Here is a 22,651-nt window from a genome sequence, read left to right on the forward strand (position 1 = left end):
GTAGGTATGGGTTGAAGGGGAGAACATGGTTGAGGAGAAGTGATCTAGCCGCTTGGTAAAGAATGTTCATGATCGATACTTATTTCACACATCACATAGTCTCATTTAGATTTGTATTTTTAATGACATGATGATTGCTTTTTGAGCGACTTAATGATGTCTATGATAATTGTTTTCATCATTGTGCTTTGAAAGGTTGATAAGAAAAATAAAATTTGCACACCTTGTTTACGACAATGTATTCATACTTCCATATATTTTCTTTGATTTCAAATGAATATCATCTTTTGTTAAGAAATAAAAATAATATGTATCTATATATACATATGCATGTATTGAATAATATATATACATATACATAAACACATACGTAATGATAAGCTATTTTATAAAATTTCACATATATAATGTAAATATCAATATTCATATTGTAATATTTTATCAAAAGTTTTAAGCTCCTATGAATTGCTTATATGCATTTGAGGCTGATTGGTACTTAAACCAAATCACATATAATATGAACTATTTCCTTGTAGTCGATTACTATACTAAGGCATCGAACTTAACAAGTTCATAAGCAACAAATCAAACATGTATCAATCTATATGCCATGGTTGATATCAACTTCATGCAATTAACAATATGCTATATCAGACCTATAGTGTAACGCCTATCATGAAGGTGATTTCCTTCATCTTTCAGCAAAATATATTCTAATAGCATAACTGATATGAAACATGGAAACATCGACCAATGTGATATGCCATTTGGCAAAGGAAAACTATAAAATGTTATTCATTGGGAACAAAAAAAAATGATTAGTGACTCACATAGTGGAGTCGCTTCCCCATATGGGAGTCAACACCTTTGTGTGGAGAGAAGAAAAATCATGCTATAGTTTTCCAATTTTTGTCATTGGCATTCATTTATTTCTTAGACAGTTAGCTTTTGCATAGTTTTTACATGAAATCTATATCACTATTTTTATAAAATATTGCTAGCAGTGAGTAAACGATGGGTTTGGGGAGGTTATAAATGAGATTATCTTCTAAAAACAATAAGATTTGCAACAGAACTAGGGATAAACAGACTCAGATTCGAAGGCTTGGATTGGAGATTTTGTCATCCTCTTTCCTTGGATTGGAGATTTTGTCATCCTCTCTCCTAGACATCTACCACAAAAAAATCAATTTCATTTGCCTATGTTCTCAAGTAGATCTTGCTGCTTTGTTTTTCATTTGCAATGCTATTTGTAAATCATAATCATTTAATCCTCTCATATCAAAATCTGCATGCTTATTTTTTTATTGAAAATGCATTTGGAAAAGAGCAAAATAAGAATAATCATGTTCATTATGCATTAAAAAAGTAACATTTACTTACATATTGCATTAGCATGTACATGATCATAATGAAAGGAAACAAATAAACTCATTAGGCATATGCATGAATGCTTGTATTTAAAAGTAGATTAAAAATTCTCTTTGTTTGTTTGAGCTATGATTCTCAGAATGGGTATCAAATATAGATAAATAGAGAAGGTTAATCTTCTTTTTGGAAAAAATCGGTTATTTTTAAGTTCTTTAGCCAAAGCCATCTTTTCATTAAAATAGATGGAATTAGCGTAGAGCAAAATTTATTGATATGTTTCTCCACCATATTCTGATAGTAAGGCATTGCATTATCATGCTAGAGATATGCATGTAGATATATCAGGTTGCACAAATGTTTCCATCCTACTATTTCATCTAGAAAGCTAGACATTTTTTGTAGGGTCAAATGTTCTTTGAAGAATGAAGAACTCCAAGGAAGCATTGCTTCATGGTTGGGCGGAAAAAATCCTAAGCCATGTTCTGGTCCTTCGACTTTCAAATGATCGTGTTGGTTGGTGGTGACCAAGGACATTGCTAATAAACTTGTATTTATCTTTATTGTAATTGCATATCATAGATGGATTTATTGATGTTCACGTGGCATGCTAGCCAATATATATAATATATTTCAGATGTATATATGCTATTACTTGAAATTAACACTTAAACTTCAAAATTGTTCTTTGGCATTTCGTAAATTATGGAGTTAATTCTTTTATTCCCCTTAATTATATTTAAATGTATAAATATTTAATTTGTGTGATAATTAGGGATTGGAACCTTGTATTCATATATTTTCCAAACAACTTCCATTGAACCATTCTATATCCACAATTACCTATCCTCACAATTTAAGCATTTATTTTCAATATAATCAATATTGAATGTGGGTGATTATGTAGTTTTTGACTCTTAGCATTATGAGTCTCCTAGTCCTATCTCCCTAATGATAGCTCACAATATGATCTTGGAGGCTCCGCTTGAGGTGGCTTCCCTTGGGGCTGGAGTGACTCAAGTAATTTCCCAATCCCTATTAGGACTATTCCTTCACACTTGATTCAAGCATTTCCTTCATCAAATCACATCTAACTTTCAACAAATTGCAAGGGATTGTTGGTCCTGCTCTATCTATGAATTATGTGCAACATTCAAAATCTTTAGTTAAGCTTTCACAAGGTGACTTTAATTGAGAATGGATGAATATTTCCCCTTCTTTCTCCATTATTGAGAGTTAGAGAATGGTGTGTCTTGAAAAATTGTTCAAAGAAGGAAGAGATATCTTCCTAAAGCTATTTTAAATCCCATCCTTGGGTTAAGGGGGTGCAGATTGGAAGGGCGAGGTCAAGTATATTATAAATTGGTGATCCTTTGGTTGTTGTTCTCTTATGACACCTTGACTACAATTGTATTATAGAACTCCACATTTGATAGTCATTACAATACTTGTAAAAGGTTTTAGAACCTTTCAAATCCCTTTTTTAATTCCTTATAACAACATGTGTCACAAACTTTTTTTATCCACATGAAATAAGACTTCAAATTCTTGAACACTTCTTGAGAAACATTAATAACAAAATATTCTTGTTTGAATGTTTGAAATAGCTCATTTTGAATTGTATCTAGGAAATATTTTGTATTTGAAACTATGCCATCTTCACTCAAAATTTATATATTGTCCCTCTTATTATTAGTAGTGTGGGTAAAGTGGTCTAGAATTAATTAATTATATTCTTGATAGCATCTTCAACTTTATCTTTCTAAGGAAATTGGCAAATATTTGTCTAATTACTTTATATGTTTTCATCTAGAAGGTTTATTTTACATGTATCCTTGAATTATTATTGTGAATACATGCATCATTGTTTTGACTTTAGCTTTGAATAAAATCAAATACTGTTGAGACATGGACTAACTAGGATTCACTGGAGTGCTCTACCATTGAGCTACTAGCCCCTCTTGGACCAGTCCATTGTCGATCCGGGTGTGGCCTATTTCCAACACCAACACCCCCCCTTAAGCCACACCTCTCATGTGCTTGGGGCTCCTAGCCTAAACCTGGCTCTAATACCATGTTGAGACATGGACCAGCCAGGACTCGAACCTAGGACCTTCCATAACACTACGGGAGTGCTCTACCACTGAGCTACTGGCCCCTCTTGGACCAGTCCATCGTCAGTCCGAGTGTGGCTTATTTCCAACACCAACAAATGCATCTTGTAGTTTTCAATTACTCTAGTTTTAATATATTTTTTCTTCTTGTTATCAACTTCTAGCCACTCGAAAACGAGAATCATCTCCCTTCATATAAATAATTTTGCACATAAATATATTTTAGTTAACATTTTGTTCTAAATCCTTTTAGAATAAAAATTTATATAAAATTAAACATCATACCCTCAAATAAAATCTTATGATAAATATATGCATTCATATACAAGAAGTTTTTCATATTAGAAGAAAAACATCTATCTTCAATTCTTCTATATCACATTCTACTCCTTGAAAATGTCTCTTTCAACATGTTACTAAACTTATGTAATTTTTCCCCTCAACTTCATAAAATGCAAGTTGAAACAAAGCAACCCAATTCTTTAGACAATCTCATCTTCTCTCTTTTTTCATTTTGTTCTCATCATCAAATATATTCCAATCACAAATTTTTAATTTATTCATATTTTATTTTCCACCACAAACTACGCAAATTCACTTACAATGTAGAGCCATATACTTCACTTTCATAGATTACAATATAAAGTATATATACATTACCCTAAACCATTCACACCACTATTTACATAAGTAAAACCTATCCTTAAACCCTAAATCTAACTATCCTTAACCCTACAAATCCCTAATCTTGAATCCTTTAAAGCCTTGAAAACTAAATCTTTATAATTACGTAAATTTCAAATCCTAAAGAATGTTTGTACCTTATAATATATTTGTAATTTTTGTTAATTCATATTGTTTATGGTGAAAATGGAAACAACAATATTGAAAGACTAAATGGATTCAACCACAAAACCCTAGCCTAACAACAACAAAGATCCACCATAACATATGAAGATTACCTAAGACAATGCAAATCAAATAAAATCACAAAGATTATACCATCACATGTCCAATAGGGTTTGGATCTCCATTCTTCCTATCTCCATTGATCTTGCTTGATATATTTGCTCTCAGATTTTATGTGTGCACAAGAGCTCAACAAAGAACGGAAATGTGGTTGCAAGTAGGCTTGATTGCATATAAAAGTTTGAATGCTAGAAGACTTGAAGGATCGATTAGAATGACTAGAATGATTAGGGTTGATAATGAAGGAATCATCTCCTTATATAGAAAACACTATAAGAAATGGAGGGATAAGATTGAGAGGTGTAAAAGATAAATGGTCGGCTAGGATTAGAGGGTAGGTAGAGGAAATAAGAAAATAATGATAGGGTAGGTAGTGTAGGAATTAAGAGATGAATGACATGTGTCATAGCTAGAAAAGGTTAATGAATTAATTAAATAAATAAAGATTTATTTAATTAATAGAGGAAGTGGGATCAATTAAATAAATAAAAGTATTTATTTAATTTAGAAAAATGACAATTTAAATAAATAAATGTATTTATTTTAATGAGAAATAAGGCTAGAAGAGGATAAATGAATTAATTAAATAATTAAAGATTTATTCAATTAATAGAAGAATTAGGCTAAAATAATTAAATAAATAAATTTAATTAGACAGGACAATTTTAGGTGTCTACATTTTGCCCCTCTTTGAGACAATGCAGCTTGTCACGTTGTTTCAAAGAAGATAAGATGAACTGATACAAAGTTGCCCCAAGATGGGAATAATATGCCCCCTCGAGAGATTGGATGAAAATGTTTGAAAAGATCACAGACAATCTCTCGATAAGAAAGAAAGGCTAGAATGGATTAACCAGATAGGATAAAGTGACAGAGTCACGGGATAAAGAAGACTGACTCGGGAGACTAGGGCTAGGGTGGTCTATAAGATAGACTACGAGGGAAAACATCCTCATTGTCATCCACACATCCAAGAGATCAGAGTGCAGGGAGAACAGAGGTGTCTACACATATAACATATAAACACTCTCAAAACTGTAAAAATAAAATATAAATTTAATATATTTATAATTTTATTTAATTCATATTAAATATAAACATTCTCAAAACTGTAAAAATAAAATACAATTTTCTTCCCCGTATTTTTCTCACTTTTTGGAACTATTTTTTAAGCCATAGTTTTAGTATTACACATTTTTTGTATTTGTATTTTTTCCTAACTGGAATAAAATATAAAACTCTAAAAACTATAAAAATAAAATAAAAAACTTTATTTCCCTTATTTTTCGAACTTTTAAAAACCATTCTTTAAACCACATTTCTAGCATTACAAACATTTTAAAAAAAATCTCAAAACACCATTTGGTAGATCCCAAGATCAAATTCCATTTTTTTTTAAATTACTATTCATTTTTTGAAATTATCACAAATAAATCATTACAAAACAAAAGGTTACATGAAAATAAAAAAAAAGCTTAAATCTATTTTTAAAAATTAAGAAAAATATATACAACTTTATAACAATAGAATTGTGAGGGTATGGATTTTTTAGTTTGTGATAAACAATCAAAACATGAAGTGGAGGACTCTCTAAACTATTTTGTTTTCAATCGTCTTAAAATCAAATATTTATTAAAAATGCTTATTTTAATTTTAAGAAAATTTTATGCTAATTAATAAAATAGAGAAAACAAAATGAAAACAAAAAAACCGCTCCATCATATCTTTATGTTTTTTTAAAATTATATTTAAATTTTAAATTTCATTAGTTTATACTTTTAAATATCATTTTAAAATTAGAAAAACACAACACAATATTGACTTTTCACCTTCATAATTGATAAATATAAAAAAATAATAATTTATATTTATAGATTATAATTATATAAGATCTAAAAATATATATAAAAAAGATATAAGAATAAGATATAGAAGAGGTTGATATCAATCATCTCAAAGTTGGAAGTAGTAGGATGAGTAGGAAAAGGTTTGAGTGAGTGTCAACACTGAGTGGTGAGGTTGCAAAAGAAGGTAAAGATGATAATGATAGTGGCAAAGATTTTGAAGTAGACAATTAGGGAGGTTCTTTAGATGAAGAAGATGAGCATTAAGTTGCTTGATATCTAGCTTAATGTGTGCATGATTGTTGGCTCTACTGGTTCATCCAAGAAGTTCTATAATGAGAACAATTTGGTGTTCATGGGGGCTTTGCAAGGTGAGAAACATGCCTCTTTTGGCACCTTAAGAAAGGCTTCCACCTGTCAACCAATCATAAATTAGTGGTAGTTCTTTTTTTTTTTTTTCAATGGCCACTACTAGTGGTGGTCTATCTAATGCTTTAGGTTTGCATAGCTTAGGTAGTTTGAGGTTGGATATTCAAGCGCAACCTAGTTTCATATGGCCTCAACTATCGAGGACTGTAATTTGACCTTTCCTATACTAAATCAAGGGATTGTGTCAAGGATTGTTTCTCTCAACAATGTTCTTTCTTTTCTTCCCTTCAATTTCATTAAGGTCGACTTAAAAGTCCTAACAATGTTCTTGATAGATAGACTTCCAAGTTGGTGGATTATCTCGTAGGGAAGCTTTTGGGAGCTAGTAGCAAATGTAAAACCAAAGGTTCGTTAGAAATAATTGCTATATCCAATGTCTTCTTCCTCACCTCTCTCTCTTTGTGAACCCTAAATGTGGACCACAATTTCTTGGCAAATCATCTATCTTCGTCATGAAGTGAGTACCTAATGTTGATCTTAACAATGTTAGCATAAAGTCTTAATGTGGCTTACACTCCTAACTTATTAATAGAATATTGGGATAAGGAAGTATGGATTTTCATAACTTGCTCTTTAAGAGATCTAATTGTGTTTGATGAGGTGATTAGATCTAGGAAGCACTTCCTCTTTGCTTGACACTTTATCTTTTAAGCTTGGAGATTAGGTACAATAGATAGAATATGATGGGTCCCTTGTGATGTGCCTCAATACCTCAAATAAAGTTGTGCTTATGATACATGTGGTATTCCTCGGTATGACCATCAACATGTTAACAATCTACAAATCCTTCTTCCCCCATGGCCTCCCCTTCTAAGGAATTGGTGGGGTGGATTGTCTTTAGTGGACAAAATGATTTCAAAGAAGTACTCCTCTTTAATGGAGAGATATAAAGGCTCAAATGATATTGTGGTTCACATTCCTTCTCGTGATCCTTCACTCCTCAACACGGAAAATAAATTATCCTTTTCTTTGTTTTAAGTGGCCCTCTTAATCTCAACATGAAGGGACCTAATTCAAATAAGCATTGTAATGCTAGATTGAAACAAAACTCTCTAATATATATGTATTTAAACCACCTTAAGAGTGGTCCTAATCCTTTGTGGTGTTTTACCACTTCCTTTGCTTTCCCCTACATGGAGTGTAGTGATTTGTTATTGTGTTGTCTCTCCTAGTGTTCCTTGTTTTCTCGATTATCATTGAATGTTATTCACTTCTTTGTTTGGTTTAGTGCCTTGGTTGATATCTCTAGTCAAATGAGTTTACCATAATAAAAAACTATATCAAATTTGTGACAAAAAATTAGATGCCTGAAATTAGTGGCTTGGTATCCTCTAAATAGATGTTTTTAAAATAACTATGATGGTCACAAAATATTTCAAAAGCAAAAATTCCATTTTAAAAAATGTTGCATTATAAATACATTATTCAATTATATAATTGTTTCTTTTATTAGTGATTACTTCTTCATATGCGATTTTGAATTCTTTTTCTTTTAAAGTAATTCCAAGCAATTTAAAAAAAAACAAAAAAAAAATTATTCACTTGGACAACCAGCCTCAACAATGAAGTAGTTTATCATTGCCACATAGATATACAACGATTTGTGTAACGAGTTCAATGTGCATGCATGTCCATATGTAAAGAATTCTGTTGTATGCTACATCAAACCATGGGATCCAAATAAACATAAAATGTTAATAATTTGTCAATGGATTTAATCGTTGTATGTCTAAATGGGTGGATTTTTGAAAGAGATAACAGTAAGCATTATTTTCTATTGCATTGGTTGGTAGAAATTGTGACAATTTTTTTTCCATTTTTTGTATTATAGAAGATTTGAACTCATATCCATCTAGATGCCTATAATATAGAGTTGTCATTAAACCAAGTGTCTTTTACCAAGCTCAATAAAACCAGTCAAAGCACAGTAGAAACCATAGTTGGACTACTCGCGTCTCGGCTCGATTCGCCAAGCCCCTAAGAAAAAAACTCGGCAAACTCGGCGAAAAACTCGGCAATGTAAAAATACGCTTAATTTTAATAAAAAATGTATTTAAAAAAAAAAATTAATGAGAAGATGCATCCAATGAGTCAATAAATGATAACACAAAAGAAACAAGCTGATTCTAGATATATTTAAATGCAAAGTGTCTACAAAATTGCATCCTCATGAGGAATGTTGATGGCTAGAAGCAAAATAGTAAATAGTTTTTGTAAAACCAAAAGTAAATACATCATTACAAATTACAATTACAACTTCCTCTTCCCAGCTCTAGCTAAAACTATTTACTATTTCTCTTCCTCTTCCCAGTGGAGATCTTCCTAGTTCTGAGGGTGAGAAAAAGAGGGGTAGAGAGATAGGTCTAGATCTTGGTGGAGATCTACAAACGCACAATATTTGAAATTTCATCATTCATACTGATAGTTTCAAACTTTCAACTCTAACATGTATAATACCAAGATTTCTTCAATGCTAATTATGTTGTTATATGGAGCCTAATCAAACTCAGAAGTTAAATTTTCCCTACTTCCATCAGCACAGTTTCCCCCTATATTTTTCGACGGGGGTTTGGGGGCAGCGCCCCTTGCGCGCAACCTGTCGCGATACAGGGCAGGGTCGAGGTGCAGCACCCCACGAGACCAAAAATACTTTTAGTATTTTATAAAGGCGTCGGGTGTTATAAAGTATAAGAAAGGAAATAGACATATTGAAATGCCACTTATACTTAAATGTTATATTTCATTTATATATTCTAATGAACAGAATGAAATTGACCTGAAAAAACAAAAAATGATAATTTTTTGACATGTTTGGACCTCTTTTTTTAAAAACTCGGCGAGTTTTTTGCAAAATCTCGCCGAAAAACTCGCCGAGTGTGCCATCTATGGTCACAATTTCTACCTACTACTGCTATAGTTTCGCAGAGTAGGTAGAAATTGTGACAATTAACTTTTAGGTAAAATACCTGCTGGGTACATAGTGTCTCATTTTTGTGATTGTTCTTCCAATTCAAAAAATAGAATAATATATTTGTTTGGGAGATTTTCTGCGTTGTTGTAAATGACTGTACAGATGATTTGAGTCTTATTCAACATTGAAATTTTTTCACTTTTCATATGTAACAAAGCTATTTTAACCCGGACATAAGGATCAAACATTCATTAATAAAGAAGTAGCTATAAGATGAGAACTTCGAAAATCGGATTCTAAAACCACACTGCCCTGTGGGTGGCCAGTTCAGCGTGGCTATTCTCTTAATTTGTACAGCATAATTCCTCCATTGAGTGCAGGATGTAACATTCGAAGTTACTTGTCCAGTACACAGTATGTCTAGGGGATTAAGTTTTACAGGAGAATCATCTTTTCACCTAGATAACACTGGGATTATTACTAGTACTGGTAGATGTCATATGTGATTTGCATTTCGAATAATATAACTTACAACCATAATACCCGCATGCCATGCTTGACCCGATTCCACATACATTATCACAAAAGCACTGAGGTGATCACTCAATGATCATAGGATGATAACTCGACGATCATAAATTAAGGGAAAATCTATATACAACTGTATTCCTGCAATTGAAGACGCCTGTTGATAAACCCCAAATAACTGTAAAATTTCAGCGGCTCTCCGTTCTTTTCAGTTGTGATTTATCTGCCTCATGAATTGGCTTCCAAAGAATGTCCTCCAAACGACCACGGAAAGTTTTGTAGAACTAAAATATAAGATATAAAGAAAGACAGGTGTTAATGGTAAAGGATACAATAAGGAAAATATGATAACATTTAGGGGTGAAAAGAAAGCACGTTAGACATCAAGCTGAACGCACCTTGTGATATTCCAGAGTCTCACCGACAGCCTTTCGTACTTCAATCATGAAAATGGAAGGAGCAACCTCAAAAACCTATTAAACAATGTACATAAATATCCACCAAAATGTAAACCAATGCATGCAAGAATACTAGCCAAAAGAGAATGAAGATTACCTCTAATGCAACAACAAGTTGTCCAGTCTTGTTTGTAGTAAGCCCCTCAAGTCTCATCTACAAAGCACAAATAAAAAAAAGCAAACTGAAACTTTAAAAATCATTCAGCTTTTTAAATCAACATCTCATAAATACAGATTAACGTGACTCCATCCGTGAATTTGTCATGAAATCTTATATGAAGTGGAACCACAGTTTCTTTGTCCATGAATCAATATAATGGATACACTTCAAGTAAGGATTAGGCACATAAATATTAACGCAAAACAACTGCCATTGAAAGACAACTCTCTATTGTCATTCAACAAAAACATGGTCCTTCAAACAACCGTTGCATTCATAAACACTGTTTACTTTACTTGCTGTTTGCTTAGTATTACAATAATCTCACTCTCACATAATACTCGCTGAATGTTTGATACGCTAAGGTTTTTTTCCTTACAAATTCATACAGCACTAAAAGAGTCAAAGATGACCCAATATTCTAATTTCTACCATAATGGAAAAAGACAAGTCAATCAATTTAAATTGACGTAACGATCATTTAACCATACGATTTCCTTTCATCTTGTTACCAAGCAATTTTCTTTCCCCACTATCCATATACTTTCCTTCTCTACGGTCTCATAAAAGTGTTACCTTGTAGTTTCGTGTCTGAACCCTGAAACCCATTAATCGTGCAGCAGCATCCATCGTTGATATTATAACTTTTGCCGGTTTTCTAGAGATGAATCGTGTTTGGCGCTTAACATAGCCCTACAGAAACAAATTAATGCTTATTGCATAATAGATAAATTTCAAAGAACAACTTTTACAGCCAATTCAATGAGTAAATTTGTAGGCTTCAACTTGTTCAGCATTCAAAGAAATTGCGTACCAAGTTTCAATTGGACATTACTCCATTAAATTCTTCTAAAAAATAATTCTTCAGAGAAAAATACTAATTCCTGAGGAAAAGTGGGAAGATAGCAATCCACGTCATTCTAGAACTTATTATTATTGAACTCTTGGACAGCCTAAACCAAGCTATTTGCAAGCCATGAATTTTAGAAGATTTCAACATTTGCAACAAGTACAAAGCAATTTCTTTCCAAAAGCTGAATTTTATGGAACTCGTAGAATTGTTAAATTTAAATATGAAATCCATGTATCAAAAGAAAACAATGACTTATTTGACCCAGTCTTCCTCAGTATTATAATCTTGGTACCTCAACAAAAGTAAAGCTTCAAACAAAAGCTGTTTTTATCATGACTCAAATTTTGTGAAAGGAGCCAATGCCCTGATTGGTGCAGATAACAAATATACCGTCTTGCTTAAGGACGATGATCACAAGCATTAGACATCAGACAAATGCTTTAACAACCTATGGTATAAACATTCAAATGCAATGGTAGAGACCAATTATTAGATCTACTCAATACAATGGGCCATATGACATATCTTGTAATGAATGATTGTATACGTTCAAAAATTTAAAACAAAGATTAGATCCAAGATTTTCACCATGCACATTCAAGAGATTTTTCTAGCAGAGGAGTGTACCTGATTAAGGCTTACCTTACCGTATTTCTAAGGCATATCAGTGCCTAGGGTTTCTGCAGATGTCTTAACATCCCCTGTTCATCCGGGTCTAGGGTCCTTCCCGAGGCAGGGGAGGATCTAATCATTTCATGGACAAAAGCAATATCGAGGAGGGTACTGCAGCTCTCTGAATATTAAACTCTAATCTATTATAAGATGCCAGCTGTCAGTGGCAAATATCTAGTGCTGAATCAAGGGAAACATAGATGACGAAAGAAAAGATTAAGAATCAATTTTTTTTGTCAAGAGTTCTTAGCTATTCATTATCTTCTCCAATTCTTTTTAGATTTCAATATTACAAAAGGGGGTATTTGAAGCACTTTGAACCAGCAAAGCAAACTTTCTTACACAGCAATAGAATTTTGCTAAATATTGAAAGGGAATAAAACCATTTTTCCCCTCCTGATTCTTCCAGCTCTGTTTGGTCAATTGAATCAGTCTCTTCAATTTACTTCCACCACACAAAAATGCAAATATCCCACAATGTTCTAAGATAGGTCTAAGAGGACTGACCTCATCACAACGTTGGAACAATTGGGCAACAGATTGATAAAATCAACTTCACTTGAGCAGTAATAATCGTAATGTTTTTTGCTTCTACAGGTGGTTCTATAATTAAATAATACTTCAAGAGGAAGAAGTTTCACTCTACCTGTCAGTCCCAGTCTACCCGATTTTCCAGTTTTTCCTCTTCTCTAGAATACATCCAAAGAGTTCATCCACTTATTCAATGGGAACTAATGGAATTTAAACCTAAAACTTTCAACTAGATAGTGCATTACCCTAATCAATAACTACAATTGCAAAAGGTAAAGCTCCAACACTAATCATTGATAGAGATCATGTTAATACTTGATTGATTATAAACAACTGATCCTTCTTATGAGTCCAATATATGTCTATTTCTTGGCATCATATTAAGCATAAAAGGATGCTTTGTTTATGTCACATATAATAATGTGACTTTTTAGTATTGTAATTATGACCCAATTTATGGAATTTCTATAAATTAGAAAAATATTGTATATTTCATAGGAATAAACCAAAATAATGAAGCTGCTACTGAAACTATTGCTGTTGCCATGTAGATCACCACTGCTAATATATTATGGGACCTCAATATGGAGAGTTAATAAGCTGACTTAATTAGTCAGGGTGGAGAAGGACATGATTTTTCATGTCACTGAATGTTGTAAGTTCATTCCACAGTTGTTGCAAGATTAATCTACAACTTGTTACAGGACCAGTGTAATGTCCCCTACCTGATTAACATAATTAATCTATTTCAATATACTAAAATTGATTGAGAGAATGAAGCCAGTCATTGATATTCTTCAATTTATTAGTTATTAACAAGTACTTATTTATTTTCCTCATTAGATGATTAATTTCATTATTCATAGTTCTTAATATAGATATCAGACCCTGCTACTACTTCAGTTTTAAGGGAGAAGGGTTTATGTATGTTACCAAAGCGTTTGGAGACCAAGTACAAAAGGTACCCTCAAAGTTTACAGATCCAAGCCCTTACCTATCTTGGGTCTATACCCTCGAAGCTTATGGGTCGCTGATCCCCACCCTTTCTTGGGACTTGACCTATTGCTTGGATTTAGACTGCCCCTCTTTGGAACATCTCATTCCCATCTTCTTAAGTACTGACAGTAATAACATGATTTAGACTATAAGTATACTAACTTCTTATGTATTATGAATATATATATGAAATTAAGTGTGACTGTCATACATATTGCAGTCCACATTAATATTACTATTAATTCTGCATACGAACATTATCGGGCTTCATATATTAAGCATACTTATTAAACACATCCCCATGCATACCACCAAGAACAAGGATGTTACTGCCTGCAACTTAATAACAGTTCTGTTCTGATCTGACCGACAATATATATTGGTCTTCTGTAGTATTAATCTTATATCTATTGTGATGCATCCCCCTTATCTTTCGATGATCCTTTCTCTCCTTATATCCGTTGAAGGATTATTATTAAGAGACACATCCTTTCCAGTGCTATTGTCCATTAACAGGGACACGTCATTTGCTAACTATTATTATATAAGTGATCTTCCATATTAATGGGTTTGTCCTCTTAATATTTATTTAATATTTGTTTGTCTTCTCATAGCCATTCCGTCATGGTCAATACTACTATTATAATTGCTCATTATGTATGTTTCTCCATGAATCGGCTGAGCATGTTGATTCAATCCATGAAGAGGAAGTCCGATCCACTGTTAATATTATAGTTATTGTAAATATTATTTAATAGTAATTATTAATTGTAATAAATATTTCTTGTGACTTTTAATAATTAGTGTGAATATTATTGTTTGTAATTATAATTGCAAATTAATATTTATTGTTACTGTTTAATAATTATTTAATGAATATTTGATATTAATAAGATTATTAATATGTTACCCCAAGTTTCCGGGACGGGGGGACGGGGGGACGAGTTTCTGGGACGGCAAATTTTTTTCCCAAATTTGGGGACGGGGGGGAAGGGCAAAGGGGACGGCTGTATAAAATATAGGGAAAATTTAAAATATATAGGAAAATTCTAAATGTTCATATGAAAACATGGATAAAGCATGCATCTATACATTATATTCATATGAAAACATGGATATAGCATGTGTATGATACTATGAAAACATTTTAGAATGCAAACATCGAACATACAACATTATCAATAGACTCAATACTCAATATGCACTCATAATTCAGAATTTCAATTCATTCACATTGTCAATATGCATATCATAATAGATATTAAAGAAATAAAATACATAATGGAGCCTAATCAGACTCGGAGGTTAAATTTTCACTACTTCCATCAGCGCAGTTCCCCCCTATATTTTTTGACGGGGGTTTGGGGGCAGCGCCCCCAACTTGGGGTCAAGGGGCAGCGCCCCTTGCGCGCTCCCTGTCGCGATACAGGGCGGGGTCGAGGGGCAGCGCCCCGTGAGGCCAAAAATACTTTTATTATTTTATATAGGCATCGGGTGTTATTTTTCTATTGGCAAAAAACCCTTCATGAGATATTTCACTCCCTCAATTATGCAAAAAACATCATTAAAAAAAATTGAAAATACGACATTTTTTATTTTAATATTTTTCCCTAGCCCTAGATGTGGGGGACGTCTGGCCGTCCCCGGGACGGCTGGGACGTCCCCAAGCCGTCCCCAGCCGTCCCCGGGACGTACGGACGTCCCCCATAGCTAGGGAAGCCGTCCCCCCGTTTCGGGGACGTCCCCTCAAAATTTTGACAATTTGGGGACGGGGGGGGGACGTCCCCTGGCCGTCCCCAAGTCCCTGAAACGTCCCCGGGACTGGGACGGGGGTTTTCAGGTAGGGGACGCGTCCCCGGGTTTTGTACTGATACGTAATATTAATATAAGGCATATTAGTAATCAGTTTATTGATGAGTTTGATTATTTAATACTAAGGAGGTTTTTTCATATCTTTAATTTGAATGAACTATAAACTCATAATTAAATAATTGATATATAAGCATATTCAGATATAAATCACTATTACTTGATAATATGGGGATATCACAACCAAATAGACACCACAGGTTACAACTACCACCTAAATAATGTCATTAATGGATGGAAAATAATTCCATTATTTTTTCCACCATGATGATTTTTAATTATTCTATTTTTCAAATAAAAAGGTTCCTTGTATATAGATATTCCTTTGGTTTGGTTGTATGGTTAACTTATTAGTTATTACAAATATACCAAAACTTATTTTCATATTAGAAATATTTGGTTGATTAATTATTCCAACCACACCATTCAGATTAACAAGTTCCTTGTGATAGTTACAACCACAAAATATTATATAGAGATCTTCGTGATAAAACTGTAAATTCCTTTAAAAAAGTTGTTTTGTTAGAATTACAAGGTATCTTATTTTGGGTAATTTGTTAGAAATGCTCTCTATATTCTCCTTCATTTCACTTGGGAAGTATGGAGTGACTTTTCTCTCTCTATATGCCTATGAGAGAATGCATGGCATGAGAAGTGAAGGGCTGCCATAGTAGTTATTATCTAGTTCATCCATAACAATCAAATGCAATGACACTGGCATCAAAACTAGACTCAACACCAGGTGAAGCAAGGTGCTGCAGCATAGAAAGTGAAGGAACAAAACTGAAAAACCCTGATCGACACCAAACCATTAACAATGGGAATATCATCATTCTCTGTTTTTGCTTTTCCTTATCTAGGAAATATTAATGAGGATCCAAAAACTTGCCAACATTTATGAGTAGACGAGCTTAACACAGCCCTAAAAATCCAATCACAATCCTGAAAATCCAAAAGAAAATAAAAACAGAGCCCTAAAAAATCCTGTCCTAGCAGTCTAAAATCATGACCCTAGCCATCTGTCCATGTCATAGTTCATCACAAAAAAGCAGTGGGAAACCCAAATTTTGTCACTTTTTACACTAAAAAATTTGGACGAGTTTTCTATAATCACAACTTTTGATGAGTTCGTGCAATTTCGGGCAGGTTTTACTAAAATATTAACAGTGATTTTTTGTGAAAACTTAGCACCGAGTTTTAATGGCAATTGCTCATTTCCTATTTTTACAAGTGAGCAGTCCCAAGTCTTGCAAGTGCTCACAAATTTTTTAAACTATGGAATGAGCTTACTTAGGTAGGTTGTACATGTGACTTACTTCTCTTCTTTACTAGAGATGTACTGCACATGTGACTATATCTCCTATTATCCCATATCGATTATCTCCTATGGTGTATCCTATATAAACCCACTTCTTAGTCTTCTGTGAGCAATCTAATCAATCCATCTGTCATCTTGTATATTTGCAAATTGCATCCTTTGATAAGTAAAGCATTATTCTGTCATATTGAACTTCTATGTTATTTGTGATTAGCTCATAGGATTTGTTGAACTTGGGTGGTTACCTTCATAGCCAAATGGTGTCCAAGCATTCTATACTAGATCTCACATGGTATTAGAGAAGACATTGTCTAGAGTCGATCCTCTTTAAAAGATCTAGGTTGCAGATCTTGTTTCTTAAAAAAATAGCATTGTCTACTTGTATTCTAGCGTGATCTAGAGAATCAAAATAGTTTGAGAGGGAGATAAGATTTTGGGTATATTCACATATTTGTATGTGTGGGTTTGATTGGTTTGTGATCATAGGTTCTGAATTTTCTGATTCAACCCTTGATTTAGTCCAAACTAGGCTATAGAAGCAAGACCTAGAAGGGTTTGGAGGAAAAAGTTTTGTTGGGCATCTACAAATCACTCATGTTTTAAGGCATTCTTAAGCATTTTGGGTCAAATATGACCTGCCATCACATCTAGAAGCCCCCAAAACCCTAGGAATTCTATCAAATTGTCAAAATCAGAGCACTTTACCTCAAGTGAAAATTATGCCCCACTTCTGGGTATTCACTTGGCATCTTTGGAGATTCCAGAGCCATCTCTACACAAATCTAAGTGAGGAAATATTTTTTTCCAAATTATTAAAAAAAATCTATCTGCAATTCTTTTCTAACTGTTTTAAGCAATATATTTTTTTTCAAATCAATTTGTAAGGGCATTGTACAAGTGTGGACCCCCCAAATTGTGACACAGCCTTGTTACAATTAGGTGGCTTTTGTGTAGCCATCGACAGTCACAATAATGCTTGCTGACCCTTTTCATAGGGCTCAACCTTAAGGCCAAGAACCCTCCACATACATCTGCCCACATAAGGCTTGGCCTACTTGGCCCTTTTCTTAGCTAAACAACCCCCTGACATCACACAGCAACCCCTCATTATGTATGCAGGTCCAAATCTCCCAATTCAACCATAAAGTTTGGTGACTCTAGTGACAACTCACCAATTTTGGCAATGGTTATTAATCTAGCAAAGATTCACTATATTAATGGCAATTTTGGCAGCTCCCCTAATTTGGCGACTTTCTACATCTACCTAGCAATCCTCTGAGCTTGTAGGTGTTTTAGTAAAACTACTAAATTTGGTGGTTCCACTAAATCTAGAGGTGCCTTTAGAAAGTTTGTGAAACTACTAAAATTGACTTTTGGAGGCTGTTCCACCAATATTGTTTTTGAATTTGCTCCTGAATTTCATTGGCTTCATTTGCATGCATACAAGCTCCAATTTCAATGCATTTTTTATTTTGGCTATTTTCCATGTACTTCATGGTGATGCAAGTACTTTCTAATTTTGAGACAATTTTTTCAGTTTGTCGATTGTCACAAGTGTTGTTGCACAATTCTCATTTTGGGAGCTCCAAGGCTCTATTTGGCCTCATATGGGCTCCTTTTCAAGCACTGACTTTAGATAGTGCATGATTTTTCGAGCTCTATGCAGTGGTGTTGTTGGTTCTTGTTAATTATGTTCCTAATGTGTAGTTTCAGTATTATAGAATCTTTTAGGCATCTATAAAGCATTGAGATCAAATCCATTTTGTGATATTTGCAAGTGGCAATTGTACACACTAAATATAATGTGCCATAATAATTTTGTGCTAGATGTGTTGACGGGTGTTTTGTGACACTCTCCAATGCAGAATAAAATACACTAAGTATTCTATCCTCGCTTGAATAAAGAAACCTCAAATGTTACAATATGATCAAATAAGGTTACCCCAAGGTTCCTGTTATCACAAAAGCTCGCACCCTTGTTGAGCTATCAACTCAACAACCTTGTGAAACATGGAAACAACCCCGAAGTGTGTGACCTTGCGCAAGGGGGTTTAATCTCCAGAGAAGGTCGGCTTCCTTCTCAATCCAAGTGCAGGTGTTGAACCAACTCAACACTTCAAAACTAACTCCTAGGCCTATCCTAACAAATTGCAGAGGTAAAGGGAAGAGAGAAATGCTTGAAATAAAAGGAGTTGAGAAACCAAGAAGAGATTGTTCCTCTCCCCACCCGAAATGGCACGAGTAATCAACTGAAATACCCAAGAGATGCACAAACTTCAGTTGCATTAGTGACCCAAATGCATGTATGGAGGTTAGAATTTGCTAAGTATCAAGAGGGGAGAAGGATTCCGACAAGTCACACTCAGAAAAACAAGTTAACACACCATATATGGAGAGAAGAGCCACAAAATATGCACTTATGATGAAGGTAAGGAAACATACACAGCATGCATAAGTTGAAGGAAGGCAAGAATGTAATTTCAATTCATTCAAAGGCCAAATTTACAGTTGCATAAATGCAAGATAAATACAAGAGAAGTGGGAGAGCATGGAATAGCTCAAGCCAGCAGGGAGAGAACCCTTTATAATGAGGCTTAATAGCCTTTATATAGAAAAAATGGTTACAAGGGTGATCATGACCCCTACATGTTAGTCTGGAAGTGCAGGGAAGTGCATGCACTTGACTTGTACATGCAAGCAACCTAGCCATACCCACAAAGGGCAATCCTGAGAAGGTGGATTGACTAACCCTCTAAAGTCAGACATGACATAAGTCACCAAGCATGGCCCCATACCTCTCTTGATGGAAATCCTGCCAAAAACATTTAATGCACCCCTGTGGCTCCACAAAAGAAAGTGCACAAGTCACCAAAATTGTTGGAGCATTTAAAGCCTTGAGTGTCGATCACGCCATTCGGAAGTGTCGCCAGTTGGAAGGAAGTCCGAAGACTTCAGAAGCTCGGACTCCCAAAGTGAGGAGGACAAGGGAAGGAGCAAGGAACTTCGGAACCTCAGGGTTCTGGAGGAACTAGAGAGAGAAGGCAAAGGGGGAAGGAACTTTGGAACCTCGGGGTTCCAAAGTTCGGGGAGAAGGAGGGGAAGCGAGGAAGAGAACTTTGGAACCTCGGGGTTCTGGAGTTTCGAAGAAAAGAAGGAAGAAGGGCTAGGAGGGAACTTTGGAACCTCGGGGTTCCGGAGTTTCGGAGAGAAGGGGAGGGAAGGTTCCGGAGTTCCAAGGAAGGGAAAAAGAAAGGAACCTCGGAGTTCTGGGAGAGAAGAAAAGAAAGGGAGAGAAGGAGAGGAACTTCGGAACCTCGGGGTTCCGGGGAAGAAGAAAAGGCCAAGGGAGGAACTTCCTTCAGACAAGGCAACACTTCACACTTCATGATTCTTCTCTCCTTGATCAATTGGGGCAGCGCTGGTCCATGGAACATATCTCTAATCGATTCTCACTGAAGGACCAAGGGTGTCATAAAAATGACAACAGTTCCTATTGTCAGGTCTTGACAATGCCATGGATAGACTCAGTGAAATGATGTGATATGCTGTTATCACAAAGGGACTTACACTTCTACAGCAAGCTGAAATTAGTATGAGCTTTCAAGTGTTAAATTTGAGATATGTTATCTCTCTTTTCATATGTTGAAAAATCCCAGAAAAATGTAAAATTTTTGAAAAATCCCCAAAAAAGTAGAAATTTTGAAATAATCCAAAGTTCGAAAAAGGATTATCTCCTTGGAATGAAAATGCAATAGGGAAAATTTTAAAGTTTAAGTTACTAAGATAAGGAAAATCCATATCTACCTCTAATTTTCACTCAAAATCCTTGGACAAATTAAGATTGCATTTAAAAAAAATCCTAGACCAGTTCAAATTTTCCTTCAAAATCTAGGAGTAGAAGTGAATCCCAATTGAAAATCCATGTTCATTCGATTTTCCTTTGAAAAATCCACAATCATGTTGCATTTCTGCCCAAGAATCCTTGTCTAGGTCACATCTCCGCTGGAAAGTTCATGATCACCTATGATTTCCGCTTGAAAATCTTTAAGCATGTGAGATTTTTCGCTCAAAAATGCAAAGAAAAGTTTCATTTCCACTTGCAAGTGCAAGTGTAGGTCAAAATCCTGCTGGAAAATGCACGATCAACATGCAAACTCGCTTCATCATGCAACACTAGGTTGGATTTCCACTGGAAAATGCAACATAAGGTGATATTCCTGCTCAAGGTAAGAAATGTGAAATCCATAAAGGCGAAGGCCGACTTAGCATGGAGTGGAAGCAATTTAAAATTTGGGGAAATAAAAGGAAATTGATAACTTAGCCGACCTCCTTGCAAAGGGCAATCATTACAAGAGTACATATAAATGTAAGTTAAGATTAGTCATTTTGCAATGTTATCCAAATCAGATCACAGCAGAGAAGAAGCATAGCAGATAAGTGCAATAATCTGCAAGAAAAAAGTCAGGATTTAAAAGTCAAGCATTGGAAGAGAAGAGGGAGCGAATTCGACAAGAGAAGGGAGCAAATTACACCAAGAAATGAGGTCATTTGTGAAAGAAAACAAGCCATTTACATACAGATTAGAGTGAGCATTTTCCAGACCTGAAATCTTATTTCCAGAATCATCAAGCTTCAATTCTTTGGAAATTTCATGTAAAAAAGAGAAGATCAAGGGTTTGTAAATCGTTTTATGAGGCATTTTTTTTATCGTACTTTACAGATCCAAAGGAGTTTGTTAAACTGTTATACAATTCATTTCACAATGTTTGAAGATTAATTTTCATGAAATTATTTTAAGTTCTTCAAAATGAATGAATTTAGATTGCAAGATTTTGAATTTTCATTTTATTATCACAATTTTCTTGCATTTCATTTTCATTCACAATTGAGATTCATGGTGTTTACTCTTTCCAGGTATGATTGCAAGGAAGATGATGGAGAACGATGAAAGGATAACTCAAGAACGCGAGGGAAGATAAGGTCAGGGATATCCATGAAGGAGGATGGTGAAAGAAATGATCAAGGAAAGCATTTTGAAGTTTCAGAAGAGTTAATCAAAGTTAAAAACTCTTGTGGTGAAGATGCAGAGACTTCTTTATGATGATATAGAAATGGAGTCAAAACAAAGACAAAGAAAGAAGAAAGTTTACAAGGCATGTAAAAGCTAAGGTGGCGCCTACTCATCTCCACCAAGTAATCCAACGTCAACAAGTCCAGATTCATTGAACTTGACTCATCCAAAGAAGAAGAGATGGATGTGTAGAAAGACATTAAATGAAATATTACAACTCATTTTTTAATTGGTTGACATTAAATGTATGAGGTGGTAGTTCTAACTAACACCACCTTAGGGTTTCGTTGTTAAATCTTGGCCATTGATTTAGAATCAATCCGAGCCCTTGGTTTGTAATCGAGAGGTCTATAAAAGGCTCGGCCATTTCATTTTTAAAGGTTAATAGTTAATAGTGGTAGGAATAGCAATAGTGGCAGTAGTATTAGGGAGAGATTAGAACTTGTTACCAAGCTCATAGTAGCATTAATCATTTAATGAATTAATTGGCAAAACAAAAGTATAAGATTTTTTGAAAAAATAGGCAAAATTTTGGATTAACAAAAAAACATAAAAAATTA

General features: G+C 34.2%; 1 protein-coding gene across 3 annotated transcripts in view; it reads right to left on the bottom strand.

Annotated features, from left to right (window-relative positions):
* Positions 1-9,869: 9,869 nt before the first annotated feature.
* LOC131044147 (CBL-interacting serine/threonine-protein kinase 24) overlaps positions 9,870-22,651 on the bottom strand; it is a 116,497-nt gene continuing 103,715 nt past the window's right edge. For all 3 annotated transcript variants that reach the window (XM_057977415.2, XM_057977413.2, XM_057977414.2), the window contains 4 exons: positions 11,358-11,474; positions 10,719-10,775; positions 10,562-10,636; positions 9,870-10,447 (listed from right to left, as the gene is read on the bottom strand). In XM_057977415.2, coding sequence (XP_057833398.1) covers positions 10,352-10,447; positions 10,562-10,636; positions 10,719-10,775; positions 11,358-11,474 — 345 coding nt within the window. In that variant the 3' untranslated portion in view covers positions 9,870-10,351. The remainder of the gene's footprint in view (positions 10,448-10,561; positions 10,637-10,718; positions 10,776-11,357; positions 11,475-22,651) is intronic.

Source organism: Cryptomeria japonica, chromosome 6, assembly GCF_030272615.1.
Source record: "Cryptomeria japonica chromosome 6, Sugi_1.0, whole genome shotgun sequence".
Lineage (NCBI taxonomy): Eukaryota > Viridiplantae > Streptophyta > Pinopsida > Cupressales > Cupressaceae > Cryptomeria > Cryptomeria japonica.